Genomic DNA, 27,770 nt, shown 5'->3' with positions numbered 1-27,770 from the left:
GGGGGTACCTACCATCTGCCTTGGGGTGCCAGGGGAGGCTGGCTCCTGCCTGGGCTCCAGGCCGGCACCCCCATGCCAGCCCAGGCACAAGGGACATGGGATGGGGGGGAGGGGGGGGCGGCAACAGCGGCACACGGGGCATTATTTAGCAATGTTCTTTTATTTCCAGTTTTAAGGTGAAAAGATGCCTTTAAATCTTCAATTAAATACTCCATAAAGAAAAAAAAAAAGCAAAAAAAATTATTTACAAATTCACGTGACCAGTAATTGAATCCTTGTTTTAATAATTACACGTGCGGCTCGTCACATCCGGCGCTCTATAAATACAGGGGACGCGGATGCGGGGGCCGCCCCGTTGCTTGCCCAATTGTGGCCTTAAACGTTTGGGAGAAGGATGGGGGGCTTTGGGGGGGAGGAGGGGAACTCAGCCTGGCCCAGAGAGAAGGGGTCACCCCCCTCCTCCCCAGCACCCTCCCCAGGTGTCAGAGCAGGAGCTGGGGGGGAATGATTTATATTTAAAATAAAAAACCATGGGGGGGGTGGGGGGGTGTCCAGGCAGTGATGGAGAAATAGAGAGAGGACAGGGAAGGGGGAGAAATCACGCTCCTGTCCCCAAACCAATTTTAATAAGTTTATATATATATAATCTCTCTATATTTCAGCAAGAAGTGGGGAGGAGGAAGGAGGGGGGAGAGGAGGGGAGAGATATGTCCCCATCCTGTTCCCCCTCCCCATGACATGAGTTCGGGGGATACTCTGCCCCACTCCCGGAGACCCAGTGTGCCTGTGCTGGGAGGGGGCAGAGGAGGGGCCCCAAGGGGACCCACCGCAACAGCCGCCTCTGTCAGCATCCGTTTATTATCATCGTGACAAACTAGTACAGGCCTGGCAAACAGAACCGGGATGGGGAGAGGAGAGAGAGAAGGAGAACTGAAGAGAGAGGGGGGCTGCAGGGGGCACAGCAGGTCCCTCGGCCCTGGCATCAGCAAGTCCAGGCGGGCCAGGGGTGGGAGGGGATGGAGTCACTCCCAGGGGCACCCACCCTCTCTTCTCTCCCCCCCTTCCTCCTCCTCCTCACAGCTGCTCAGTTGTTGTCCGACTCATCCTCAGCTTCCCGGAGCCAGGTGAAAAAGGCCGTCACCGATTTGAGAGCCACCCCTTTGCCCTGCTGCTCGGCTGGGTCCTTGCTAGACTCCCACTTGTAGAAAGCCTCCTCCTTGATGACGTCCTCATCGTAGAGGGCATCAAAGAACATCCGCAACAGGTCTGTGGGGGGGACAAAAGGGGGCCCCTGCCATTCCCCAGCCACCAGCCAGCCTGCTGGGGTGAGGATGCGCCTGCCACCCCCCTCCTCAGCCCACGCGTCCCACAAAACTCACTGGGAGGCTGGTCCAACTTCACCACCAAGGCTTGCAGGGCGTAGAGTGCCTGGAGCTCCTTCTGCTCGTCCCGCAGGTACTTCTGCAGCAGCTTGGCTTGGTTGCGGATGACCAGGGCATCCACACGGTAGGGGTTCTCGACTACGGGAGACAGGGTGTGAGAAGGGAGCGGCATAGGTAGGGGGTTCCCCCCGCCTCGCCATCTGCTACTCACAGACGATGGCCGAGTGGCACACGGACGTCATCAGGGCCCTGATAAATGTGTTGGACGAGACCTGCTGCTCACTCAGGTTGGCCTGGAGGAGGGAGGGTAGAGGGGCTGTGAGGTGGTGAGGGAGCCAGGAGGGGGACCCCAGACCCACGGGCGCTGCACCCACACCCTCACCTCGATCCAGTCATGTATTCTTTGGTTGTTCGGGTTCTCCTTCAGCAGTTTGTCCATTTGCTTGCACAGCTCCTCTGAGGTCAGCTCCTTGCGGCTCGGCGTGTCCGAGCTGTCCCCCATCGTGTACTCTAATTTCTGGGGGAGCGGGCAGAAACGAGCCGTTACAGGCAGCCTGGGGGAACACCACGCTCCCCGCAGCAGGGTCCCCCAGGGTCTATCTCTGTCCATCACCACTGCTGAGCTCCCACCTGTTCTGTGACAAACTTGTTAACATCCTGGTCCTCTGGCAGGAACTCCTTCCAGCTCAGGCCCCCGTCCCGCCACAGCTTGCCTGCGGTCTTCTGGCTCTGCAGGACAGATGGACAGTCAGCACCAGCCCCCCCTGCCCTCCGTCTCTGGAGAGAGGGATACTGCGGCTTGGCCATGCCACCCCCACAACCCAGACATGGTGAGGGATACCCCCTGCCATCCCTTCTAGCAGTAGAGGGGTTCAATCCCCGCATGCCACTCTGCCCCCCCCAAGCAGGCTGCCAGTCCCCGAGGCAGCGACAGGCAGCTACACGTGCCCCTCACACTTACCATGCCCTTGCACAACAAGCCCAGCACCTCAACCAGCAGCGTGGTGGCCTTCCCAATGGGCACCAGAGGCTTCGTTATCTCCCTGCGGGGCACAAGAGCCCTGGTTGAGCTACCTGCCATCCCCAAGAGCCCCCATGGGACCCCATGGAGGGGCACAGCTCTCACCTGAACAGCTCCTCCATGGGGATGCCTTCCTCTTGCAGGATGGGGGTGATAAGTTCGGCCAGGTACAGCCAGATGTGCGGGATGTCGATCTCCATGTCTTCTGCAATCTCCAGTATCTCCCGCAGCCTGCAGGGCAGAGGGGGGCAGTTGGGATCCAGCAGCCCCCGTGCCCTCGGCTGGGAGGGACTTCGGGAGGTCTCAGTGATGTGTTCCTGCTCAAGGCAGGGCCGAATTCAAAGCCGGGCAAGCACCAGCTCGGGGCCAGGCTGCCCCGGCCCCTCACCCTTTGTAGTACTGCTCCTTGGAGAGCGTGCCCGCCTTCACCAGCTGGCACAGCAGGACCCCCATGTGCTCACGGGAGATGGTGCTCCTCTCCAGCGTGGACTCAATACCATTCTGCACAAAGATGTAGAGCGAGGAGGGGCTGCCCAGCTCCTGCACGCACTGCAGGGCCTCCTGCGGGGAAAAAGGGCGTCAGTACAACCCCACGGCCAGCCCTGACTCCCCACTTCCTCATTCAGGCACTGCCGGCACCCTGCCCTACAGTGGTACCGCCCAAGGAAGTGGATGGCGTGTTACAGAGGCCACGTGGTGCTGTGCCTGGCCACCCTCTCCTCTCACCTTCATGTCGTTGATGTGCAGGTATTCCTCTATGATTGCCTTGGATTTCTTCTCCAGCTCCTCTTCTGACAGCGCAGGCTTGGGGGATGCTGCGGGAGGTGCTGGTTCTTGCTTAACTGTGAGGAGAAAGAAAGGATCAGGCATCGCCTGGGACAGGCGGAGCCCCAGGCCGCAGCCAGACCCCAGGACCCTGCTCCTCCCCAGCTCACTGGTCTCTCGGCTTCTGTCCCGTTCCTCCGTCATGCTTGCAGCCTTGCGCACGGCCTCGGGGCCGCCCTGCTTCTCCCGTTCTCGGCTCCTGTCCTCTGTCTCTTTGCTGAAGCTCCTCTTGGTGAGGGCAGACCTGTTCCTGTCTGCCCGCTCCCCCCGGTCAGGACGCTCCAGGCGGTCGCTGCTCTTCTCTGAACGTGACTCCCGGTCCCCTCTGTCCCCAGCCTTCTCTGACCTGTCACGGCTGGAGCTGCTCCTGGGTGGGAGGAGGACAGACACAGTGTGAAGAGCTCATTGCCACCCCCCCAGCCCCAGACTGCAGAGCTCCATGAGGCAAGACTGTCCAACTCCAATCCCAGCCCTTGCCTAGCAATTGACCACCCTCAAGGGAAAACACTTTTCAGTTTCTGCTCTGTTCCCGCTTACGCACTTTGCCTTTTGCTCTGTCCCTTGGCATGGCTGAGCAGAGCATGGCCCCATCCTGCCCACACCTTCACTGTGCTGAGATCCCCCGTTGTTTTCCTATTCTCCTGAACAAACCCAACTCCAACTCTCCCTGGAGACCTTGTGCTCCAGCCTCCACAGGACTCCCTCCAGCCCATCAATGTCCATCTGGTCCCAGGATCCCCAGACCAGATCCAGCACCCAAGTGTGGTCCACCAAGTGCCCAACAGCAGGGAAGAAGCCCAGAGTGGCATCAGCCTTCTTTGCCACAAGGACCCACCACTGACTCCGAGCGCCCCCAAGGCCCCATTCTGCCACAGGGGATTTTTCCAGCCCAGACGCCATTTGCCCACGTATTGACTGACCACTGCTTGATTTGGTGGGTTCCTGCCTGGGCTGCAGACCAACACACCCACACTCAAGGCAGAGCTAGCCCCTCACCTCTGCACCACGCGGCGGGACTCCAGGCTCTCGGCAGGTGTCGACTGCTGGAGCGCTGAGAAGCGGTTCAAGGTGCTCGTGGCCGGTCGCCCTGAATCAGATGCTGGGCGTGAAAAGAGGGGAGTCTCAGAGTTCAGCACCTCCCCGGTATGGGAACTGCCAGGGGAAGGATCCCCCCCTCCCACCCTGTCCAACGGTACCCAGTCAGCCCCATGCTGCCTACCTGAATCTGCAGGCTTCGCGCCAGACCCTCCGCTGCTGCCTTTGCCCCAGCTCAGCCGCCCGCCCGGCGCAAAGAGCTGGTTGTTGGAGTCAATGGATCCAGGCTGCAGGTGGAGAGACAGAGTCAGCTCTGAACCCCATGCCAAGGCAGGGTCTGGGCCAGGCAGCCGGCTCAGCTGCCCACACTGCACCCCCAGCCTCACCTTGGTGATCTTTGTTAGCCGACTGGTGTCAATGGGCCGGTTGCCCTTGCTGATGGGCACCGTGTTCCAGCCATCATCTGCGACCAGGCTCCCACGCCCACCTGGGCACAAGAGGGACAGACGTAAGGTACAGCCTGGCCACGGGCAGTGCCCAGTGGGAGCAACCCACCCCTGGCAGCCTCAGATGCCCCCGAGCCCAGGCACTCACTGCTGGAGGATGGCCCGGGGGGTCCTCTCCTCTTGTCTTTTGACATGAGCTGCTGCACTTTGATGTGTTCCCGATGCTCCTCCATCTCTGCTTCCTTGTGGATCTGGTCGATGGTTTTGGGGCCCTGATCTCCTCGCCGAGGCACCCAGCTATTCTGCAGAGAGCAGGGAAGGAGCGAAGAGGGCGCTGAGCTGGCTGGAGAACGGAGGTGGAGACAACTCCCCCCTTCCCAGCCATCCCACCCTCAAAGCCTCAGGCCAGTCTCCTGCCTCGGCCATCACAGCTCCCCATGTGCTGTGGCAGCTTTTGGCACAAAAGGGCTCAGTTTCTGGAGCCCCCCTGCATTAAACAGCTGCCGGTTACTGTGTGCCCACTACCACTACCACACTAACCAAGGGCTGGGGGCTAGCATGGTGTCTCTGGGGCTGGCCACAGCTTACATGCCCACCTCTCCCCTCCCAGGGACACACGGACTGCTGACATTCAGAGGACACAGGCCAGCAGCTCCATGGGACCAAGCAGGGGACAGAGGACAGTCCTCAGGCAATAGCACGCCACGTGCCTTACCCGTCTGAGGTCAATCACATCCTGCAGCATGAAACGGATTCGGGATGATGTCTTCTTCTCTTTGATGATCTTCTCCATCTGATTGAAGTACTGGTCCATCCTGGGCTATAGAGGGACAGAGTCACGGTCACATCCCTCCTAAAGGCAAGGGCAGGGCAAGGCAGGGCAGGGCAAGGGGTACCTTGGCCTTCTCAAAGTCCAAGTCCTTGCCAATGGTGGTAAGCAGGCGGCAAAGGCACTCAAGAGACTCCTCATCATGGTTTTTGAGCAGCTTCACCACGCAGTCGTGCATGATGGCCTCTGTTAACATCTTCAGTTTGAAGAGCTCTCCGATGAACTTGATGTTGCCCAGGGATCGCCGGCGGGCCTTGTCCCGTGCCTCCTCCAGCTCGTCCTTCATGCGCGCCTTCTCCTCAGGCTGCAGGGAGGGCACAGCAGGGCGGCTCAGAGCCCAGAGCCACCCCGGGGAAGCCCGCGCCAGTCCTCAGCCACAGCCTCCCACCCCAACTCACAGCACTGGCATCGTCCATCTCCTTCTGCCGCTTCTCAAAGATCTCGTCGTCGTCCTTATCCTTCTCAAACTCCTTCTGGCAGCGGTTGAGCAGCAGCTTGCGGAAGTTCACAGTCACTGTGGGCTTGTCTGTTGTGGGCACTTTGAGCTGCAGGGAGAGGTACAACCCAGGCAATGAGCGTGAGCTGTGTCTCCCCCAAAAGCTGGCCAGCTAAGGCCCAGGCACTGCTCAAAGCAGGGAAAAGCCACCCTACACCCTCATGATGCCCTGCTAAGACTCTAGATTTGGTCCTCCACACACCCCAGTTTCCCCACCCCACATAGATGGACCTGCACCCTGCTGAGCTCAGTTAAGGCTCCCGAACAAACCCCTGCCAGCTCAGCAGGAGATCCCCCCCAAGCCCCTGCTCACCCCCATAAGGCAACGGCACATGTTAGCATAGGCAACAGAGAAGTTTGGCTCTGAGATGGCCTTCTCGAAGACGAGGTCGATGACACCCTTGAGCCGCTCCTCCGTGTCGATGGACAACTCCATCACCTGCTTCATCAGCTGCTGGAACATCTGGGGTGTCAGCTTGTTGAGGATGCTGCGGACACGGCGGAGCAGTTCCTGCAAGGACAGCAGGGTCAGCGAGAGCTGGGCACGTCCCCCACTGCCCTCCCACCATCTGCCCCAGCTCCCACCTGCGTCTTGATGTTCTCAGGATCTTCCTCCTCAGAGGCACGCTTGCTGCTGGGTTTCCAGGCCTTCTCAGCTTTGTTCAGCTTGACATCCTCATTGAGGGACACAGTGGCAATGATTTTACGGGGTTCCTTCCTCTGGCTCTGCTGAGAGCGGCGGGGACCCAATCCTGAGGGCTGGCATGGGGAGAAGAAACTCAGCTCTTTGCTCTGGGACCAGCTGGGCTGGCTCCCGGGGCGTCCCCCATCCGCCTGCTCAGATCCTCAGCTCCATCATGGACATCAGTGGCCCAGACACAGCGGCTCGAAAGCTTGATCATCACGGAAAGGCAGAGGGGGACAGCACGGGTGAAACAAGGAGACACTCACCAGGCCCCGGTTGCCCATGACAGGCCGGCCGAGGTTGGCGAAGGAGGGGGTGAAGTCAGGACTGCAGTTCATGCCGCTGAGGCGGATAGGGTCAAGCGCCCGCAGCGGGGTCTTGTTGGCCTGCGAAGGTACACAGGGCTGAGGATGCCCGGGGGCAGAGGAGCGGGACGGATCCATCCCCTAGCCTCGGCGCCGGGACAAGGAACTGGAAAGAAGGCCCCAGAGGTGCCCCCACGCACCGACCCCAGGCTCAAGGCTTGTTGCAGATGCTGCAACAGGACCCTGAGCACAGCAGGTGAATCCCCGCCCTGCCTTGACAAGGCACAAAGAGGAGCCAGACCCCCACCCTTGACACCACCCATGCTCCCCCAATTTCCAGGGCCGCACCGACCTTGTCCAGCACCACATCCGTGATCTGGGGCAGCCCCTCGGGTTTCTGCATACTGGCAAAGATGAACTGGAAGCCCAGCAGGAACTCCCGGTCATATCGCTTCTTCTCCTCAGGGTTCAGTGGCTTCCATTGCTCTGCAGTGGGGGGGGCAAGAGGGAGACCCTGATGTGACCTGTTCTGTGTCCTCCAGCCCAAGCTGTGGCTGCTCCGGGCCCACTCAGGGACCAGCAGGGTGGGACATAAACAACCACAGAGCTGCCCCAGCCTGGTGAGCCACGAGCACGACGCTGTTTGCTTAGACAGAAGGCCTGATGCCATCAGCTCCCTGCCTCCTGCCCGGACCCTTGCACTGGGGTCTCTGTCCCCCAACCCACGCCAGGCTTTGGGGACAAGATGGGAAGAGAGGGTGAGGTTTAGGACAGCTGGACCATGCCACCCCCACCCTCCCCACTGCTGGGTCCAGAGGTGGTGGCTCCCAGCGGAGGCCTGGACCAAGGCATGGCTCACCTTCCTTGTAGCGGTACTTCTGGTCGGCAGCCTTGCCCTTCTCCGGGGCCAGCTTGTCCTCTTTCTCCTCCCACGTCTCTTCCGACTCTTCGTGTGGACGGGCAGGGGCCACGTCCTCCGCTTCGCGGGCAGGGGTGGACGCGGGGGGCTTGTTCTCCGCCTCCGAGGCACTGTCGCTGATCTGAGACTGCATGGGGAGGGACGGGGACAGCTGTCACCCCATGAGCCTGGTCCTGCCCCCTCGACCCCGCACGCCGGTGTCCGCCCTCCCCTCAGATCCTCATTACCATCACGGAGCATCAGTGGCCCAGACACGATGGCACAAAGCAGAGTTCATCACAGGAGCAGACGGGACACAGGGTGACCCCCAGACACCACTGGGACACTCACCTCTTTAAAGGCATCCAGCAAATCGCCTACTGCCTCCTTCTTGTTCAGCTCCTTCATCCTTCGCTTCTTCTTTGGCACCGACACGGCGACTGGGAGGAGAGGCAGGGAGGTGAAGGACAGGAACCCTCTCAGTCCTCTGTGTACCCTGACACCAGCTCCAGGGTCACCAGTGAGGCCCCAGTAACACCAGGTGAGCTTCAGGATGGGGCCATGGGGAGCCACAGAGATGTGGTCCTGCCACCCCAGCACAGCCCCCGTCGCCAGACACACTGTGTGCCCACCTGGGCATCTGCAACCCGGTGGATCCCACACACAGACCCCCCACGGCACCCCCCTCCCTAAGCGTGCACCCCAGAATACACCCCACACAGACACACCTCACACCTCTCCCCATCTGTGCATTATACCCCAATTTACCCTGTGCCTCTCAGAAGCACCCCATCCACATCTCTTCCCCAGCACAGTGCTCCCCATCCTCCTCAGGGGATCCCTGCAGACACCCACACCCCTCTGCAGGGCAGCCCTTACGGGGACACCCCCATACACACCTCTGCCCCTAGATACGTTCCCCTCCCAGGCACTCCTATACACCACCCCATACAGAGGTGCTTCCCAGAAGCACATCTGCCCAGATCACCCTCCTATAGCACCCCTGTATCGCTGCACAGGGTGCTCCACATGAACATGTCCTGTGTACCAGTCTCCCCCATCCTCCCCCAGTACCCCTATGTAATGCCCAAACTCCTGTGCACGGTGCTTAATAAAAAAAACAACCAACCACAAACAAACAACATCACCCCAGCACATCCCAGGGCACCCCGCCTTCCCCAGGCACCCCTATATACTTGCATACCTCTATGCAGGGTACCCCACACAACTATGGCTCCACATCTCCCCTGCCACCCCTCTGCTCGCTGCACCTGTCCCCACACAGCTGGGGACAGTCCTCAGATACAACCCCAATACACCCACCCTACACCCCTGCATAAGGCATCACACAAACCACGCCTCCCTCATGGCACCCCGTACACACATCCCTCTGTACCCACCTATACTCCTGCACACAGATGCACTCCCCAGACATCTCCCCCCCAACTTGCTGGCCACAGGCACCTTGTTCCCCCCCCCAGCACCCCCTACCCACACATCCTGGGTCACTTAACCCTGTCCCCTTCTCCAATACCCTCCCCGTACCCAGTGCCTAGCACTGTACCCCGGTGACTCCCCCACATCACCCAACACCCGCCCTGGGGCGCCCCGTGTCCCTGCATGCCCCAGCCCAGCACCCCCAACCTTGCGCGGTCGCCTCTGAGGTCTGCGAAGGGGCAGGGGCTGGGCTCGAGCTCCGCTCCTGGGCCTCACTGGGGCCTTCGCTCTCCTCCTCCTCCTCCTCTGCCGGTGGGGAGGCAGGGGTGCCGGGCTGGGCTGGCTCCTCAGGCTCCGAGATGGGGCTGATGTCCGACTCGGGCTGCTCCTCGCTCGGCTCCGCTTTGCCAGTGCCCTCCACCCCATTGGGCAGGGGCAGCTCTTCGGGCTGGGCGATGGGGGAGTCCAGGGTGGGCGCGGGCACCGGTGCAGGCACCAGCGCCGGCTGGCACACGAGCGCCTCGGGGATCATCTCAGGCGCCTCCTCTATGACCCCGTTGGCCTCGGCGGTGGGCTCGGAGCAGGGCTCTTCCCGGGGTGGCGGGGGGCTGGGGGAGGCGGGTTTGGCGGGTGCTTCGGGGGCCTGCGGTACGACGGGCGGCGGTGACGGCGCGGCCGGCACCAGGGGCACGGCTGGCATCGGGGGGACAATGGGCACTGGCGGCGCCTCGGGGGGCACAGGTGCCTGCAGGGCAGGCTCCGGGAGAGGAATGGCAACCTCCTCTTCCTCCTCCTCCTCCTCCGTGGCGACCCTGTCCATGTCGGGTGCGGGCACGAGGGGCAGCTCCACAGCCCCTGGCACTGTAGTGATGGCGCTAAACGTCTTGTGCGGGTCGGGCGGCGCCTCGCCCAGCTCTGCTTTAGTGTCCGCGTCCACGGGGGGCTCCATTGGCACCAGCGTCACGGCCGAGAGCACCACGGGCTCCACCTCGGGGATGAGGGGAGGGGGAGGCGACGGAGACGCCGACTTGCTGGGCTCCAGGGAAACGGGCTTGCTCACCACCGGCGCAGGCTTCGGGCGGTCATCTGCAAGGTGGGCGGTGTCAGTGGGGGGCTCCCTGATCCCCTGCTCACCCCACTTCCCCCTCTAAATCCCTCCATCTGCAGGAGGAGCAGGGACAGAAGTGCCAACCCACATCACAAACAGGTGACAGGGACAACGGAGGTCCTCCAGTGCCCAGGGGACAGCTGGGGTGAGCAGATAACCCCCATAAACCCTCCTGGATCCAACATAGGGACACCAGTCCCCAGGTACGTAGGGAGCGCGTTTGACCCCGCAAGCCTCAGGTGAACCGAGGAACGTCAGAGCTGGCATCTTGCACCCCGCAGCACCAACAACGGGGACCCTGGTAGCAGCCGTGCCGGCTGGCACACCCACCCCTGGCACAGGCACTTACCTGGCCGGACAATAACTGCTACATGGGGGGTCTCTCCGTTAGCCTGGGGCTCCAAACCACTTCCAGCCTGGGGGGTACAAAGAGGGAGTTCAGAAGGGCCCCGTGCACATCCCACTGCCCCAGTCCGGGAGTTCCCTTACCTGAGGAGGGGTGGGGGTGGATGAGGTCCTTGCTCCAGACATGATTTCTTCAGTGATGTCTTTGCCGCCTTGGTTGGGGTCTCGTATCCGGATCTGTCCACGGGTCAGGGCAGAGAGAGGGAAGCTGTCAGCAGGGTGGGGGGACAGCACACAGACCACCCCCTTTCCCTGGGCCTGATACCCCCAGGATACCCCCTTGTCCGAGGGGAGAGACGAGATGCTCATTCAGCACTGTGCCTGCCCTGGCTACGTGCAGCCTGGGGACCTGGGGGAGCCATCTCCTGTCCCCACAGGGCACAGAGCCCCACGGACACCAGCCAGTCCCGATGCCTGGCAGGCAGGGACAGCATGGGACAGAGTGAGCCTCGCAAGCCATGGTGCCAGGCAGCCGGAGCCAGTGCCATGTCCCCAGGCCAGTGCCCATCTCCAGGGCTCGTGGGATCCCAAGGCATCACCACGCTGGCACAGGGGTGCAGGGACACCCCCCCCCCTCAGAGACAGCACAGGGGACTGGCCTCAGCACGCAAAAGTCATGGCGAGCCACGTGCCACCCCAGGCACAGCCCACGCACCCGCAGCCTCACTGGCCCTGTGCCTGCCGTGGGCGCAGTAGGAGCCACAGGGCACCCTGCTGGGGGGTGAGTGGGGAGGACACATGGGTTCGGGACTCCGGTGGGGGGGCACAGGGCAGCCAGGGGTCCCCACCCCCAAACATGACCTGCTCCCAGGGCAGCAAGAGCAGAGCCCAAGGGGTAGCAAGGCCCCTCTGCCAAGGAAGTGCTGGCATCCCCCCCCCTCCCTGGCCTGGTGGCACCCCCTGCACCCCAGTGCAGGGCCACGCCGGCAGCTGCCCAGCTCCCGCTATAAATAGGCCCCACGCAAGGCCTCCGAGTGCCGGCATCTCCGGGAGCAGACAGCAGTTGGCAGCCGCGGCACCCCCGCCCCCCCCCCCCCCCCCCCCCCCGGGAGCCGTGACTCAGCACAACGCTGCCCGTCGGGACAGCCAAGGTCGCCGGCACCCACTGCGCCCCCCAGTCCCCTGCTGAGCCCCCCAACCCAAGGGACACGGCCCTGTGCCGCCCCTCCCTTTCCCAGTGTGCTGCACCCCATCCCACCCCACGCAGGGCAGGCGCCCGGGGCTGGCACCATCCCCGCCTGCACACGAACACCCCCCCCGTGCCCGGAGGCAGACGGCTCCTTACCGTCTTGCGCTCTCGTTTTGGGGGGATAGGCGGCTGCTGGCTCACAATGACCTGGGCGGTAGGGACCCCCGCCGGGAACTGCTGTACCCCCTGTGCCGGGTAATAAGCACCCGCTGGAGGAGAGGAGAGAGCGTCAGATGGACTCTCCAACCCAGATCCTCCAAGTCTGTCCTGGGGACCCCTCGATCCCCCAAACGCAGGGGTCTGTCAGGAGCCTGGGGAGCCCGTGCCGCTCTGCAGCAAACCCCCATCGCATCCGGCCCGGATCGTCCCAACCCGCCCGACAGGCCCGACCGAATTCCTTCCCCGTGAAGCAGAGCGTCCCCGCGCCACCCCCACGCCAAGCCGGGCCCCGCAGGCACCCGCCATGCCCACCAGCTCCACGCCACCAACCACCCCGCTGGGACACTCAGCCATGCTGGGTGCGGGTGTCCCAGCATCACGGGCGGCCGCCTTCTTGCTGGCGCCCTTATCTCCCCAGAGCCAGCACCAGCCCGAGGGCGGCACCGGACAGCCCCGTCCGCACCCTCCATTCACACCCAGGCCAAGGGGCTCCCTCGTGCAGCCCGAGCCCCCAGCAAGCCCAGCCCAGGGGAGGGAGCCATGCCGGGGGCCGGAGGCAGAGCTGGACCCCATCCAGGGCTGGCACAGCCCCTGAGAGGCATCCGCTCCTCCCAGGGCATCTGCGAGCATCACCCCCAGAGCAATGCCACAGGGATACCGGGGGGGGGGGGGGGACACGGGGGACACAGGCACAGCTGGGCCCCAGTCCCCTCCGGCTCCAGAGCCTTCCCAGCTGCGCTGAGCCTGGAACTTGCCAAGGTGCTCCCTGACCCTGAGCCAGGGACTGCTCCCTCTGCTCAGGGGAGACACTGGGGCACTCCGGGATGGGCCAGGCATGGGGTGAGGAAGGGAGACCCCCAGCTGCCCAGCCCCAGGAGGGCCATCCTGCCTCGCCCATTGAGGGACACGCCATGCCGGGCCACCCACCCAGTCTTGCTGGCAAGGGGCATGCTGCTGCCAGCTCACATGGGAACAGCCGCGGCCCCAAAGTGGAGGCAGGGAGCAAACCCATCCCGGCACCCCGCAGACACCCCCAGAGCCGGGCACGGAGCAGCAGCTGTGCCCTGGCCTGAGCGCGGGAGCCAGCCGCTGCCGGGGGCCACCTCCCTCCTCTGAGGGGCCAGCTGGGCCCCAGGACAAGCGGGAGGGAGGACGGGCACGTACCTGGCTTAGGAGAAGCCCATCTCTGCCCCGGTTATGCTTTGCTGCTGTGCCGGGGCCGGAGGCCTCAGCTCACATTTCTGTGTCTGCCGGGCCTCCCCGGACGGACCAAGCCTAAATATAGTCACAGCCCGGGTGGCCACATGCGAGCGGGGGGAAGAAGGGGGGGGCTGCTCACACCGCCGCTCCCCAGCGCCGGGAGAGGGCAGGCACAGTGTGGCTCCAGCACCCCTGGCTCAGCTCCTAGGGGTAGGGAGCTGGGGGGGGGTGGGTCAGCAAGCACAAAACTGCTCACCGCCTTGACAGCGAGCAAGGGGGAGCAGGGGATAAAGTCTGCCCCGGCCCTCCGCCAGGAAAGTTAAACATTAAACAGTCCCGATTTGGAAAAGGGCGGGGGTGGATGGACCGGTGGGACACGATGCGCAGCCCTCAGTGCTGCTGGGAGACAGGCAACACCCCCTGCCCCCCAAAACAGCCTGTAACGGAGTGACAGAGATGGCCCCTGTGAGCTTGCAAAGGCAGAGTGGTCTCTGCTCAGCTCCTGAGTACAGGGGGCTGCAGGGAAGCCAGAGGCAGGGGATCAAAAAAAGATAGGGGAGTGCTGTCACTGGAAGAGCACCAGGGAGCAGCACAAATGCCCCCGTCTGTACCGTAAGTCCCAAACTCTGTGGGGCTGGCTCCAGGGTAAAAACTTGGGGCGCCAGGCTGGACTGGGTACTGTTGGGTTGGGACGACGTACGTGGAGCGACCCTGCAATGGAGGAGAAGAAGAAAGGTCAGTTACATCCCCCTGCGGGGCACAGATGTACCCCCAAACCACTGACATACCCCCAAACCTGCCTGTGAACCAGCTGGGTGCCAGGTCAGGGGAACCAGCGCTGCCTGCTGCCTCTCTACAGAGCAGGGCAACACCCTGCTCAGAGAGTGGGTGCTCAGAGAGCCTGGGGGACCCCCTCTGCCCCCCCAAAACAGACCTGGGCTCCAACCCCGGGCAACACCCCCCACCGGTGCCCACCCCAGCCCCCTCCCACAGAGCCCGGGGCACAGCCCTCACCTGTCCGGGAATGTAATAGGCTCCTTGGGAAGGTGTGTAGGATATCTGGGAGGGTATCATCATCACCTGGGAAGCGGCTGGATACACATGGGCAGGGGGGCCGGGCCGGGCCGTCGTGTTACTCTGCACGCGGGACGCGCTGGCGGGAGGCTGTGCCCTGTTCTGGTAGAAATGCTTGGGGAGAGACGGGGCATGGCATCAGGCAGAGCGCCAGCACCTCCACTTGGCACCCACACACCCGGGGTGGGACACCCCTCCCCTCCCCCCCCACCCCCCGCTCCGTGGGGAGCAGCCTGGCAGTGCGCAACACCCCAAAAAGTCAGCATGGGCATGGGGAGAGGGGCGCAGCTCTGGGGGGGATGGGCAGAGGGGAGAGACACCCCCCCCGCCCCCTGCCCCGAGATGAAGCTCCTTCCCCCCCCGGTCCCCGGAGCTGACCCCCACCCCGGCACCATCCTGTCCCCACGCACCTGTGGGGCCACTTGGGTCCACCCGACCCAGCTCATGCCCGGCGTGGCCCCCTCCCAGCCCGACGGGGGCCAGCAGCTCCAGCGCCCGGAGCTGGCCACAGCCGCACGCAGCTCAGCGGCAGCGGGTCCCAGCGTGCTTCGCACCGGTTCCTGGCTCGCACTGAATGCTGGGACCTGTAGTCCCACCACGCCGAGCCAGAGCCGGACAGCCAGGGCGTGCGGAGCCAGCTATTCCCCCCCGGCCCATGCCATTCATCCCAACCCAGCTTCTTTGCTGGGCAGAAGAATCCCCAGGAGCAGCAGCTCAAGCCCAACAGCGAGTGGGCAAGGAAGGGTCTGCGCACACACCCCGGGGCAAGGAGAAAGCGTTACCTGAAGAGACCTGAATCCTCCCTGTTAGCAAGCGCACGCGTACAGAGGGAAAAGGGGAAAGAGAGAGACAGGAGTTACCCGCATTGGGATAGCGCTTGGATGCAGAGTGGCTGGCAGAGGAGGGGACAGGAGGCTGGGGAGCCCTTTGCCCAGTGCCCACATCCCAAATCCACCGGGGTCCCCTATAGGGCCCCCCCAAGGGGCAGGGAAGGGTCTGAGGGGCTCCCAGCCAGCACAGCCAAGGATGTCACCAGATCCTTCCCCAGCAGCTCCTCCACACAAGAGGACTGATGGAGGTCCAAGGCATGGCACCTCAGGGCCTTAGGAGACTCCCCCAAAGTAAGGGGGAAGAGGAGGATGAGGAAGGGCACAGGCAGAAGCAGCAGCCTGGGCTGGGGTTAGCACAGGCACAGCCACATGCTGCAGGCTTCATGCAAGGAGGAAATTGGGGAGACACTGCAGGGAAACCCCCCCCCCCCCCCCGAACTCAAGCAGGTGTTCCCCACTTTCCCCAGATCAGCCCATCCCACGGCTCTGGGGTCCCCACGTGCTTCCCAGCCCCTTTGTGCCCAGGGTGGGTGTTTCTGTGCAGTGTCGGGGCAGGGTGCTTGGCATGCGGTGGGGGAAGCGGGTTAGTACCTGCTGGTGAATAGCCCGAGGCCCTGCTGGAAACTGAGAGAGGAGGAGAGGGAGGTTTGGGGCAGGGGAGGAAGGAGAGAAGAGCAGTCACTCGGTGGGCATCCCTGGCCAGAGGCATCTGCCCCCCCACCCCAGGGCCAGGAGGTCCCTGGGCAGCGGCTGTGGTCTGGATCACGGCTGTGCTCCCCCTCACAGGCGCACACTGGCCCTGGGGGGCACCACGGGGCTCCTTGTACCCCGAGCACCGTGGTAGTGGGGGCTGCTTGGCCAGGAGGCAGAAAGCTGCTGGATCCCCCCTATGGCTCCCTCCAACCCAGGGCAAAGCCCTTACCTGGCGCGGCTGAGAAGGCGTATTCATTTGTGAGGTCGGTGCCGGGTTAAAAACCACAGGTGCCGTCTGACCAGGTGGGAATGTCGACTGGAGGGAGGCAGGGAGAGAAGGAGATGGCACCGCCGCCCCCAGCATGAACCAGGGAGGCAGAGCTGGGTTCCCCCCACCCCGAAGGGGACGGTTACCTGCGGCAGTCCGGGAGAAGGGGCAGGGTGCGGGGCTGTCGGGGCTCCTCCTGTGGGCTGTGGAGCTTTGTTCATTTCATGGGGTTGTGCATAAGGATCCCCTTGCTATCTGTGGGGACAGGGACAGCGGGCATAAGCTGGAGGTGGGCAGCACCCCGGGCATCTGTCTCCTGCCCATGTCAGCCCCAAAACGGGGCATCTCCAGCCCCTCAGCATAAAGCCAGCCACCGGCCATGCCCCACCGGGGCACAGGGAGAGAGTGGGCACCGCAAAGCTGCCCAGCTCGGGCAGGTCCCCGCACCCTGCGGAGCAAAGCCCCCCGTCGTGCTCCAAACCCAGCTGTGCCCACTGGCAGGACTGACCCCCCGCAAGGTGAACCTGCAGAGCCCAGCCAGGCACCTCACACAAGCAGACACCAGTGCCCGTGACCTGCCACCAGCATCCAGGCCACCACCAGCTCCAGGGGGCTGGGTGGGTCGGCGGCACCCCGGCGTCAGCCATGCCCAGCTCCACCCCGGCTGACCTACTAAGCGCTTCCCCCGGCCGGCCAAACCTGTTCCTGCCGGTGGCGCTGGGTCCCCGGTGTACGCCACAAACGCCTACCGGGGAGGGCAGGGAGCAGCTCCCATGTCCGTCCGTCCCCCCCCACCAGCACCACCGATGCTCCTGCCCACTGCCCTGCCCAGGGGAACCTGAAGCCCTCCCGCTGCCGCCAGCACCCAGGTGGCCCGGGCACCCTCCCAGCTGTCCCGGGAAGGACTTGGCAGCCGGTGCCATTCTCCCCGCCCCAGTGCAAAGGCCACCGGGGCAGGAATAAGAGGCGGTGCCCCCCACCCCACCGGGGGTCTCCTGCACCCCACAGCACCCAGCAAGCCCGCTGCCGGCCAGGGCACCCTAGGGAGCAGCGGTGGTGCCTCCTGTAACCTGATGCCCGGCCGCGTCAGCACTGCCAGCCCTGCGGGCCCCCAGCCGCGCCGTGGGGCACTGCCAGGCACGTCCCGCCGGCACCCCCGGGGCACGGGATGCCTTGAGCCCCCGGGGCCGTACCCTGGCGTAGAGGGTACTGTTCCATCACAGGGGTCCCCGCAGCCACAACCCCAGTGGAGATGGGTTCTGCTGGGGTTTCAGGAGATGGCAGGGGCTGGGCTGCACCCCCCGGTGCTCCCCCCAGCCCCCTGCTCACCGACCACCCGGCACTCCTGCCCTGCCCAGCCCTGGGATGCGGTGGCCTGGGCCATCTTAGCTCGGCCTTGGCACCAGTCACCGCAAAAAAGAGGGGAAGGGGTTGTCATGTAGGGGAGGGGACGCCCAGGGACATCCCCGGCACGGGCAGACCCGGCCTCCCCCACCACCGGCACAACCGGGAGCGAGCGGGATACTCACCCCCCCGCGGGAAAAACCTGGGCCGGCTGAGCGGGCCTGCAGAGACCGTTCATCCGACTGACTTGGAGAAAGGAGGGAGGGGAGAGACAGATCAGCCCGGGCCCTGCGGGGGGGGGGGAGCCCAGCACGGGCCCCGCACTGCCCCCTCCCCGGCCGGCCCGGCGGTGCCCGGGGCGAGACAGGTCCCGTCCCGGGGGGGGAAGGGGAACCGCCGAGGGGTTTTGCAACAGGAGGAGCTGCCGCGGCCGCTGCCTCCCCCGCGCCGGGAGAGGCCGGGGCCCGCGGCCTGCGCCGGGCCCGCAGCCGGGGCGGGGAGTCCCTACCCGAGTCCGGGCCCTGGGGGCGGCTGGGGCAGCCAGGCCCCGTCCGAGTGGGGGACCGGGGAGCGGGAGCCTGGGCTCCGCGGCGGCGGGGACTGACTCGCCTCAACCCGGGGGGGGGGGGGGGGGGAAGGAGGGAGACAAGGCGGGGGGGCCGGCGGCAGAGCCGGGTCAGAGCGCGGCGCCGGCCCGGGAGCAGCCGGCCCCGCCAGGCCCGAGCCCGGCCTCGCCCCCAGGCCGAGGCGGCGGCCTGGCCGGCTGGCGCTGCCGGCTCCGTCCCGGGGCGGCGGGTAGGCCCGAGGCGCCGGCACCATCTTGTCGGCGGGAGGGGGCGGCGGGGGGAGGGAGGGGGGGGGGAGGCCGGGGCGGCGGGGCGCGGCGCGGGGCCCGGTGCGGCATCCGGCGGCCCCGCTCCCCCCCGCGGCGGCGGCGGCCTCTGCCAAGGACACGTGTCACTGCCGGCCGCCGCCATGGCCCGCGGCCCCACCGGCACCGGCACGGGCGGGCGCGGCGGGGCGGGGGCGGCGGGGCACGCACCACGTGCGGCGGCGGGCCTAGGCGGGCGCGGCGGCGGGAGCACGTGCGCGGCGGCGGGGCGCACCGGCCGGCACGTGGGCGCGGAGCGGCACCGCGCGGGACCACCGGGGCGGCGGGGCCGGGCCGGACCCCGGCAGGGAGCTGAGCGGGACGGGGCAGGGGAGGGGGCCGGCGGCGGGGCGGCGCCCACGTGGTGGTGGCGGCGGCGGCGGCGGCAGTGGCGGCGCGGCGGGGCCCGGCGGCGCGAGGCCCGGGGCGGCGGCGCGCGGCTCGGTACCGGTACCCCCCTCCCCCCCACACACCCGCCCCCCCCGCGGCGCGCGCCCGCCCCGCCCCCGCCCGTTACCTTCAGTCTCCTTCAGCGCGCGCGGCCCGACGCAGCCGCAGCGCAGCGCAGCACGACCATTTCCGGAGCCGCGCCGCGCGCAGGGGCGGGGCCGGGCGCCGCCGCGGGGGAGGGGCGCGCGGGGGTGGGGCGCCGACCGCCGCGCCTGAAGCCGCTCCGGGCGCCGCCCGCGACACGTGACGCCGGCGCCGCGCCCCTGCCGGCGCCGTCACGTGGCGGGGAGGGAGGAGGGGGGGTGTCTCCGCTCGCCCCGGCGGAGGGGTGGGGCGGGGAACGCCCCTTGCCAGGCCACGCCTCCCGGCTGGCCACGCCCACCGCCCCGGCTTTCCCCGCACACCCCGTGCGGGAGCACGCGGCGCGCCGCCGCACCCGGAACCGGCACGCGCCCGGGACCCAGCCGGCCTCCGCACCCGCAGCGCCGTCCGGGCCCAGCACCCACCCGGGACCCGCCTCCATCGGCGGCCGCACCTGCAGCCCTCCAGCTGCACCCTCCCGGGACCCCCCCCCCCGGCCCCTCGCCCCTATCCCATCCCAGCCTCCATCCAGCACCCTGCGCCTGGGCACAGCCCCCGCACCCACCCAGCCCAAGCACCCCGCGCCCCCGGGCAGGGCGCGGACGCTGCCGGTTTTGGAAACAGCACAGGGTTTTCCTCTCTTTCCTAAAAATACTTTCCCCCGTGGCCTCCGCCCTGCCCCAAGACCGATTTTAATCCTGGCCCTGGATCAGAGCCCAGCACACGCTGGGGGCAGCTGCAGCCAGGGAGTCGCCACCCAAGACCCGCCAGGAGGGCAGTCCAGCCGGGGACGGGCAGCGTTGGGCTGAAGCGGGTGCCAGCACAGCGGGGAGGGGAGTCGCACGGCGCTGGCACACCCTGCCGCAACAGGCACCGGGGGTGCCGCAGGGCCCCAGCCAGGCGCGGGGCGGGAAGGAGCAGGAGCCAGATCGGTGGGGGACTGGGAGCACCTGTGGCACCCCACAACTCCGTTCACCCCCCATTCTTGGGGTCTGCGCTGTGCCTGGCCCCCACGGGCAGCAGACGCCCTCGAGGGGACAAGAGCCCAGCCCGCAGCCCCAGCGCAAGGAGGGTAGGGCAGCACTAGAGTCTCCGCACCGTTTATTTCCTTGACTCTCAGTAACAAAAACAAACTAGGTTTTTTTTCCCCCCACACCCAAACCGTCTACCCACCCCACCCCCCCCAGCCTCCCCTTGGCTCAAATGTCATAGTTGGGGTTCTTGCGTAGGATAACAAATCCCTCCAGGATGGGCGTCACAGGCACGTGCTCCTCTGTGGCCAGCTCTGCCCGCTCTCCGTGCGCCAGCAGCACTGGCGTCGTGTGAGTCTGGAAGCCGGTGATGGTTTTGGGCTTGCCCGCCTGGCCCACCACATCCACAGCCTGCGAGACAGGGGCGAGGTAAGAGCCAGGGACATGCAGGGATGCCCGAGCACCCCATCCCAGGCTCTGGCGGCCCCTTACCTGTCCCACTCGAACCGACACAGGCAGAGGTCGCAGCTCCTCATCGAAGGTGACCAACATGCGGGGCTGCATGGCAGCAACGAGCCCATAGAGAACGTAGTGGGACTTCCCCAGGATAACTGGAGGGGAGACAGAAGTAAGGAGGCTGAGCGGTGCCCGCCCCACGGGACAGAGGGGTGCCAGGGTGGGGGCAAAGCCCACAGTACTCACTGTTGCGCACATCCAGGAAGGACACGAGGACGGTCAGCAGCCCGGCCACAGCCACCTGGCTCATAAGCTGGCGATCGCTGTGGTAGGGACACAGGGTGAGCGTCCCCTTGCCCAGGTGAGTCAGGCCCTGGTGTGGCAGAGAAAGCACGTGAGAGCAGGGTGGGACAAGGCCTGGGACCCCCAGTCCTGCCCAGCAAGACGGTGACAGCCCCAGGACACCACTGCCCTCCCGCACCCAGGGCGGGGACCCCAACCCGCCCCTTCCCCTCCACAAGCAGCAAGCACAAGGTCGTCACCTGGGCCAACCGCACCATGAAGAGGTTGTTGGGGTCCTTGGCGTGGTACTGGGCGAGCTGCCGCAGCATTGCTGCTAGCCGGGCATTGTTGGTACCTGAGGAAGAGGGGGTACAGGCAGAGAGTAGGGTACACAGCTTAGGTCTCCCACCTTCCCCCCCCAAACCGGGCTGTCCCCCAGGCTTACCGCTGCCCACCATGCCCATGGCAAAGATAGAGTTGTAGGAAACCTCAGGGTCAGCATCATGGGAGAACTTGCTGAGGGTGTCGAGGATGTTGAGCCGGGGGTTGGAGACCGAGATAAGTGCAAGGGCCAGGGGCACGGCTCGGCGGAGGGTGGGCTCCCCATACCGCAGCTGTACGGATGGGAGGTGGGCGTTAGACCTGGCTTAAGGGCAGTCAGGTCTACAGAGATGCGAGCCCAAGACCCAGTCTCTGTTCCCAGGGTCCCTTCCCAGCTCTGTGCTGTTCCCCTGGTGTCACTCACCAGGTGGCCAAACGTGCGCAGGGCCATCTCAGCGCCGATCTCCTCGCCCATGGCAATGAGTGCGATCCCCAACACCGCTACGCCCTGCGGGGACACGGGCACTGAGCGCCAGGCAGGGAGCACCCAGCCTAAAACCCAAATTCTCGCAGCCCATGCACCCACCCTGAGCCCAGGGGGACAGGGAGAGCAGGGGATGCTGCTGGGGGCTGTTTTCCTCCAGCTCTGATCCCACAAGTGGCTTAGGGACAGCCCCAAAGCCAGCTTCCACACCTGGGACATGGGTCCCAGCCTGCATTTCCCCACCTGGTGAGCCCCCATGTCAGCTGAGCTCTCTTTCTTCTCCTTCTCTTTCTTGTCCTTTTTGTCTTTGTCCTCCTCTTTCTCCTTGGAGTCAAAGTGCTCACTGCAGATGTGCAGGAGCTGTTGTACCTTCAGGACATTCCCTGAGCCTGCGGGGGGGGGGGAGAGCCGAGGGTCAGGATCAGCAGGAGGAGAGCCCAGGACCTGCTCCTGCCCCTCCTGCTTTATCAGCCCAACTCACCCGCGTAGGCGCAGATGTCCACCAGCGTGTTGGCAAAGCTGCGGAACGGCTCTGACACCACCTCCAGCGCTGCCAAAATGGCCTCGATCGCTTCTCCCTTCCCTGCCAAGAAAGGCACGTCAGTTAGAGGACAAGAGCGGAGGGATGTTCCCACCCCGTCCCCCAACCCATGAGCTGCTGGCACTGTTCAGCCTCACCCAAGTGGTTCAAGCCCAGGCCGAGCGGCAGCCACCGGGCATACGTGTCCTTCAGCTCCATCTCTGATTTCTCCATAATGGTCTGGAGGATGGTTGAGGTGACATCCCCATTGCAGGAGCCCACCGATATCATCCCACAGGCCAGGGCAGTCACGCCAGCCACCTGGTGAAGGAGGGAAGGAGAAGTGCTGTACGTGGGGACAGCGCACAGCGAGCTGGCCCCCAGAGTCATGCTCTTCTGGCACAGCACATCATCAGGCAGGGACATGCAGCCCTGCTCCCAGAGCCTGAACCAGCTGCGGGGTGGTCCCTGTATCCCCAGGAGCTGTTGGAGACTGGGTGGGGAAGCAGGAACCCCAGGCGAACCCTGCCTCGCTCCTTACCTCCATGCTGGACTTGGAGTCTCCCATCACAGGTAGCAGCAAAGTCAGGACGTCCTCACGGTTGGAGCCCGCGTACGCCAGCCCCAGCCTGCAGAGAGTCCAGGGGTGTTGGGGGGGGGGGGGGAGCATGAGGCGGGAGCCGCACCACCCTGCGCAGCCCGGGGGAGACTGGGGTTAGGCCCTTACCCAAAAATGGCTCCGATCCTCATGGTGTTGCTGTTGTGGAGGACATAGTCGGACAGGAGGGCCAGGGCAGGGTCACACTCATTCCTCACCCCTGAGTTGACAATGCCACAGGCCAGGAGGGCGCCCGACTGCAAAGCAGAGGCACTGTCACGCACCAGCCACCAACACACAAAGCTTCCTGCCAGCCAGTGACCAACGTCACCCCACGCGTTACACCCACTCCCTGGGATGGGCAAGTTGGTACCAAGTGAGCAACGTCACTCTGGATCCCCCTGAGCAGTCCAAAGCTTGTAGCTCTGTGACAAGGGGACCCCAAAGGTGCATCAGGCAGTCCCCAAGAGCTCCTCGCCTTGCTGTGAGCCACTCAAAAACCTGGGACACAGGGCATCCGACCCCTCTCTGGGCAGGAGCTGAGCCGCACAGCAGATCAAGGCAAGGTTAACCATTCCCTGAGCCAGCCGCACACCCAGCCCGCAGCAGGGCTGCCCCACGCAGTGGTAGAGCCCGTGCTGGAATCAGTGCCACCGACCTTGATGTAATCCTCCGAGGAGTACAGGTACTTGTCGATCTGCGTGAGCCCCCCGTCCACGTCCCACAGCAGTATCGTGCCCAGCGAGGCCGCAGCACTCAGCATCCCTGCAGTTCCAGGGGAGAAGAGCCCACATCAGTCCAGAATTGATGCGCCCTGCCTGGGGCAGGTGGTGGCCAGGGACACGGGGCAGCCCAGTGGCAGCCGTGGCCTGCAGCCCCCCTTTCAGCAGGCCCCCAAAAGCGACAGGATAGCGACCCCAAGCCTAGGGGCACCTCCAGCCCCTCCCTCACCGTGGTCCTTGTTCTTGTACAACCATTTATTGCCATCGTCTGTCAGCAGCTTGTCCTGTCCAAACGCAGCATTCACAAAGCCGTTCACGAAGGAGGAGGCTAAATTCATCCGGGCTGAGTCCACTTGGGAACCGCTCCCTCCGAACCCTGGGGAACAATGTCAGGGTGACCCGGGCCGCTAAAGCCCCGACAGTCCCCCACAGCTGTCTCACACCAGAGGGGGGTGAGGACCTGTCCCACCACCAGCAGAAGCCCAAATCCATGGCAGACAGCTGCGTCTGCTCCACACCAGGTCAGAGACCGTGGGTAAGCTATCTGCCCACCCCAGGATACACAGCTTGACTGTGCCGGCCCAGAGGTGCATTGCAGCCCCCAGAGCTCCCCCCAGGAGGAAGGACAGAGGCCACGACACAAGCCCTTACGGTTATTTTCCAGGTGGGTTTTATAAATATCGTCTGGCACTTTGGGCTCCATGATGTCCAGCTGCAGAGACAAGGGAGAAGAGGGTTATCTCCCAGCCAGCACACCCCGGGGCAGCTGCCCTAACAAGGGCAACCTCTCCAGGTGGTGCCTGGCCAAGCTCGTAGGGACAAAGGATCTCATCCCAGATCTTGCCACAGAGCTCGGCAGCCAGGGCAGCCACAGCTGGAGGCAGCCCAGGGCTCTTTTCCCAGCCAGGACACTCACCTCTCTGGCCAAGGCCAGGAAGTTGCTGTTGAGCTGGACATTGGACATGATCTCAGTCAGGTCCTCGTACTCCTCCACATCCTCGTTCAGCTCCAGGAAGACCCCGTGGCGGCCCAGCATAAAGGCCATCTGCTTCTGGACAACTCTGCACAGAGGGGAGAGGTTTCACAAGTGCCCGGACCCCAGCCAGCCCCAGCACAAACACGCGTTCACCAAACGGTGAGCCAGCCTGCCCCGCTCTAGCAGCACACACAAGCAGCCCAGAGATGACCCGCTCTTGCCCATCTTGATGTCAGGGACGAGAGTCTCAGTACAAAACCCACACACCTCCGGTGGTGGCAGGATCCAACCCGTCTCAGACCAGATGGGGAGCCACACCCCACCACGATGGGTGAAGGCCCCAGAGGGCGGGGAACGAGTCTCCGCTTACACATCTTTGCAGGAAGTGAAGATGTCCTCCACCAGCTCCACGTCGTTGAGCATCAGAGCCAGGCGCAGGGCTTCAGGGTAGCGGCTGAACTTGCGGAAGATGCCCAGGGCACAGCGGAGGAGAGCAGAATTCTCGGGCTCTGGGACGTAGCTTACGCAGCTTTGAGGAGGAGACAGACATGAGGGTGATGACCACATCAGGCAACCTCAGCCTGCCAGAGACCAGGCCCCCTCCACCGCCTCAGCCTGCCAAGGTCCCTCACCTGGTCAGGTAGAGGCAAACTTTGGAGTAGGCGTTGTCATCAATGTACTTCTCCAGCATGTCCATCTGCTCGATCTCCATGAGCAGGTCACAGGCCTCATGCTCGGCATTGTGGGCCATGTTGTAGGGGACAATTTCCTTGACCAGGGTGAGGAGCGTGTCCCTCTGAGCCTTGTCAGCCTCATCAATCTCCTGCCACTCCTTGGCCACCTCCCCTGCCAAGTGCCTGCAGGGTCAAAGGGACATCACCGCCTCAAAAACCAGCTTCACCTAGCCCCAAGGATGGGGAGCAGCTGCTGCCAGTTACAACGGGGCTGTGTATTGTTTACGGGGGCTCCACTTTCCTGCGAGAGCTTACAGGGGACAAGCCCAGAGGAGGAATGGGGTTAAGAGCAGAGATTAGAGAGGCCACGGCAGCAAGATCTCTGTAGCTAGCAAATCACTGTGAACAGGGGATGAGGTGACACCCCTTGAGCCCTTGTCCCTCCCCAACTCCTGCTCCCACCCAGGCTTACCTGACGTATTCATGCCCCCAAGATGCCAGCTCCTCCTGGGAGCCCACCAGCCGGTACTTCAGGCACTCGCGTTCCCCGCTCATGGTCATGGCCAGAACAGAAATGATGTCTGCTGCAAAGCGCTGGGGAAAGAGTGCAGAAGTCCAGACACACGCCAGGCATGAGGAAGCAGGGGCGACCAGGGACACAACACCCTCCCTGCACCCACGAGCCATCACAGGCAGCAAAGGCACGGCCCTGGCAAGTTAAAATCCCCCGGAGCACGTCACAGAGATTGATGTTAGACCACGGGGTCCAGAGGTCCAGGATCACCTGCCCCAGCACCGTCCCCCCAGCCATGCGGGATGGCAGGGCCAAGAGCCTTTACCTTGTTCTCTCCCGGAGCCATGTTCTCATAGATCTCCTTCAGCTTGCCGTAATGTGGCCGTAGGAACTTGAGGGGTTTGGGAACGGAGGTCATGGAGGTGGTGGAAGAGCGAATCTGCCTCCGCAGCTCCTCCAGGGCCGGGCGGTAGAGGGAAGTATCTTTCTCCTGCAGAGGGAAGCTGCCTGTCAGGAGGCTGGGGGCTGGTTCCTGTGCCACCACCCTGCCGGCGCTCCCCAAACACAGCCGTGGCTGTGAGCAGATGGAGGCAGAGGTCCCTTGGGCACGGGTCAGACAGGCAGCAAGGCTGGGGGACAGACCGCAGCGGACAAGGAGGGGGTCTGCTCAAGGTGAAACCCCCCCTCCCCCCCCCAATCTCCAATGCACCAGGAACAACCGTGAGGGAGCGACAGATGGACTCAAGTCCTGGCCAGGGCTCCCGGCTCCACAGCTCCTTGCTGAGGGCCACGGCACAGACTTACCCCCAGGCGCTCCACCAGCATCTCCAGCTCATCCTGTAGCTGTTTGTCCTCCTCAGACTGCCAAAACGCAGAGGGGAAAGCAGAGTTAAGGGTGCCCAGCCCAGACACCCGCAGCGTGACAGGGCTGGGGCCGTCACCCCAAGCCGCAGGGGCCCAGGACACAGCGACACCCCCCACCAGGGCCCTATCCTGCCCCAGTGCTGCCAAGGGGGGGTCAACGCTCCCATTATCGGGGATACCCCTGTGCCGGGCAAAGAGGGGACCCCTCCACAGTCCCGCTGTCACGCGCGTACCCTGATTACATCTCAGCTTCCCTCACCACGCTCCAGTGATGTCAGACTCCTATCCCCTCTGCCTCACCGCACACACACACACGCTCCCTCGGGCAGGGAGCCTTCAGCTGCGTCACGCGAGCACCCCCAAAATGTCACGGCCCCCCTCCAGAGGGATGCCTCGCCTCAGTGACGTCATGTCCCCCATCCGGAGGGAGCCCCCTCGCGCCGTTGACGTCACGCGCCCCCGCCGGAGGGAGACCCGGCGACGCCACAGGCCCCCTCGGAGGGGTGCCGGCCGCCACCGTGACGTAGGATGACGTCGCGCCCCGCCGGTGACGCGGGCCCGGCCGGGCCGTGACTCAGCTGCGGCCCGCGGCGCGGCGGCGCTCACCAGCTCCTGCTCCTTCTCGGGCCCCGTGGGCGGCTCCCGGCGGTCTCGGCCCCAGGGCGGCGTGGGCTTCTCATCGCCGCCCGACCCGGGGCCGCCCTGCACCCGGCTCTGCCCGCCGCCGCCGCCAGCGTCCATGGCCGCTCCGCCGCGCACCCGCCGCTCTGCGCCTGCGCGCCGCACGCGCCCACCGCCAATCGCCGCCCGGCGCCGCCGTGACGACACCGGCGCGCGCCGGGGGCGTGGCGCGGGGCGGACCCAGAGGCGGGGCGCGGGGCGGGGCGGACCCACGTGTCACTGCGCAGCGCCGAGCACCGGCACCGGCGGGAGCGGGAGGGCGCGACCCGGGGCTCCGGCACTGCCGGGGACGGGGTCGGGAACCCGGAGCCCCGCCACCCTGGCACGGGGCACCGGTGCCACCAGAGCCGGCCAAGCGAGGCGGCGTTGCCCGGGGCTGGCAGGCTGGGCAGGGCCCCGACACGCCACGGACGCCCGTGGGCACCCCTGTGCCTCCACCCGCGCTCACACACACACACACACACACACACACCCACCCCTGCACACACGTGCCACTGTCGTGCCCCCAGCCCAGCAGTTCGGGCGGGTGGCACTGCCTTGCCCAGCCGCACCGGGCACCTTGGGGGGCACCTTCCCCCCCCCCGCCCCGGGCAGCCCCCCGGGCTGTGCTCGCAGGGGAACCCCCGGGCCGTGGGTGCGGTGCCAGGCATCTCCTCACCAACGTTCTTTGAAGCAC

The 27,770-nt window shown here is 65.1% G+C and overlaps 2 protein-coding genes and 2 non-coding genes across 14 annotated transcripts; all 4 read right to left on the bottom strand.

The window, feature by feature from the left end:
* Positions 1-141: 141 nt before the first annotated feature.
* EIF4G1 (eukaryotic translation initiation factor 4 gamma 1) lies at positions 142-19,147 on the bottom strand. Of its 11 annotated transcripts, none has more exons than XM_075761424.1 (35): positions 19,018-19,140; positions 17,815-17,875; positions 16,432-16,540; positions 16,247-16,333; positions 15,916-15,948; positions 15,277-15,297; positions 14,435-14,608; positions 14,032-14,131; positions 12,158-12,270; positions 10,957-11,049; positions 10,817-10,883; positions 9,567-10,445; positions 8,274-8,362; positions 7,884-8,070; positions 7,377-7,510; positions 6,986-7,123; positions 6,620-6,793; positions 6,348-6,545; positions 5,937-6,083; positions 5,606-5,842; positions 5,425-5,529; positions 4,858-5,011; positions 4,650-4,750; positions 4,448-4,550; positions 4,225-4,327; positions 3,339-3,595; positions 3,130-3,245; positions 2,792-2,964; positions 2,509-2,634; positions 2,344-2,425; positions 2,013-2,111; positions 1,765-1,899; positions 1,594-1,675; positions 1,380-1,520; positions 142-1,266 (listed from the first exon to the last, which is right to left on the bottom strand). In XM_075761424.1, the coding sequence occupies exons 3-35, from the start codon at positions 16,504-16,506 to the stop codon at positions 1,085-1,087; spliced, it is 4,905 nt and encodes a 1,634-aa protein (XP_075617539.1). In that variant the 5' UTR covers positions 16,507-16,540; positions 17,815-17,875; positions 19,018-19,140; the 3' UTR covers positions 142-1,084. The 11 variants fall into 11 exon arrangements, with proteins under 11 accessions (XP_075617539.1, XP_075617542.1, XP_075617543.1 ...); XM_075761427.1 differs by having other exon boundaries at positions 4,225-4,315; XM_075761428.1 differs by having other exon boundaries at positions 6,986-7,105.
* LOC142603071 (small nucleolar RNA SNORD66) lies at positions 6,869-6,944 on the bottom strand. The gene has a single exon (XR_012836945.1). It is a non-coding gene; the product is annotated as a small nucleolar RNA SNORD66 (small nucleolar RNA).
* LOC142603070 (small nucleolar RNA SNORD66) lies at positions 8,152-8,228 on the bottom strand. Its single transcript, XR_012836944.1, has one exon. It is a non-coding gene; the product is annotated as a small nucleolar RNA SNORD66 (small nucleolar RNA).
* A 968-nt stretch (positions 19,148-20,115) lies between the features above and the next one.
* Positions 20,116-27,203, bottom strand: PSMD2 (proteasome 26S subunit ubiquitin receptor, non-ATPase 2). Its single transcript, XM_075761423.1, has 21 exons — positions 27,020-27,203; positions 26,354-26,410; positions 25,875-26,039; positions 25,508-25,629; positions 24,994-25,218; positions 24,732-24,890; positions 24,302-24,446; positions 24,037-24,097; positions 23,615-23,761; positions 23,322-23,428; positions 22,793-22,920; positions 22,607-22,694; positions 22,224-22,386; positions 22,027-22,128; positions 21,789-21,934; positions 21,486-21,569; positions 21,186-21,354; positions 21,001-21,095; positions 20,705-20,831; positions 20,495-20,613; positions 20,116-20,413 (listed from the first exon to the last, which is right to left on the bottom strand). The coding sequence occupies exons 1-21, from the start codon at positions 27,152-27,154 to the stop codon at positions 20,231-20,233; spliced, it is 2,727 nt and encodes a 908-aa protein (XP_075617538.1). The 5' UTR covers positions 27,155-27,203; the 3' UTR covers positions 20,116-20,230.
* Positions 27,204-27,770: the final 567 nt, after the last annotated feature.

This window comes from Balearica regulorum, chromosome 9, assembly GCF_011004875.1.
Source record: "Balearica regulorum gibbericeps isolate bBalReg1 chromosome 9, bBalReg1.pri, whole genome shotgun sequence".
In the NCBI taxonomy this organism is placed as follows: domain Eukaryota; kingdom Metazoa; phylum Chordata; class Aves; order Gruiformes; family Gruidae; genus Balearica; species Balearica regulorum.
This window is presented reverse-complemented; position numbering and strand designations above follow the sequence as displayed.

What these genes read in the sequence shown, in the direction of transcription:
- EIF4G1 (XM_075761426.1), bottom strand. Translation starts at nt 16,506, where the DNA reads ATGAACAAAGCTCCACAGCCCACAGGAGGAGCCCCGACAGCCCCGCAC. An exon ending in CCACCCCCACCCCTCCTCAG is followed by an intron (nt 10,884 to 10,956) that starts GTAAGGGAACTC and finishes TGTACCCCCCAG; the next exon opens with GCTGGAAGTGGTTTGGAGCC. An exon ending in GGCTAACAAAGATCACCAAG is followed by an intron (nt 4,551 to 4,649) that starts GTGAGGCTGGGG and finishes CTCCACCTGCAG; the next exon opens with CCTGGATCCATTGACTCCAA.
- PSMD2 (XM_075761423.1), bottom strand. Translation starts at nt 27,154, where the DNA reads ATGGACGCTGGCGGCGGCGGCGGGCAGAGCCGGGTGCAGGGCGGCCCC. An exon ending in GTTTGCCTCTACCTGACCAG is followed by an intron (nt 24,891 to 24,993) that starts GTGAGGGACCTT and finishes TCCTCCTCAAAG; the next exon opens with CTGCGTAAGCTACGTCCCAG. An exon ending in CCTCGGAGGATTACATCAAG is followed by an intron (nt 22,921 to 23,321) that starts GTCGGTGGCACT and finishes TCTGCTTTGCAG; the next exon opens with TCGGGCGCCCTCCTGGCCTG.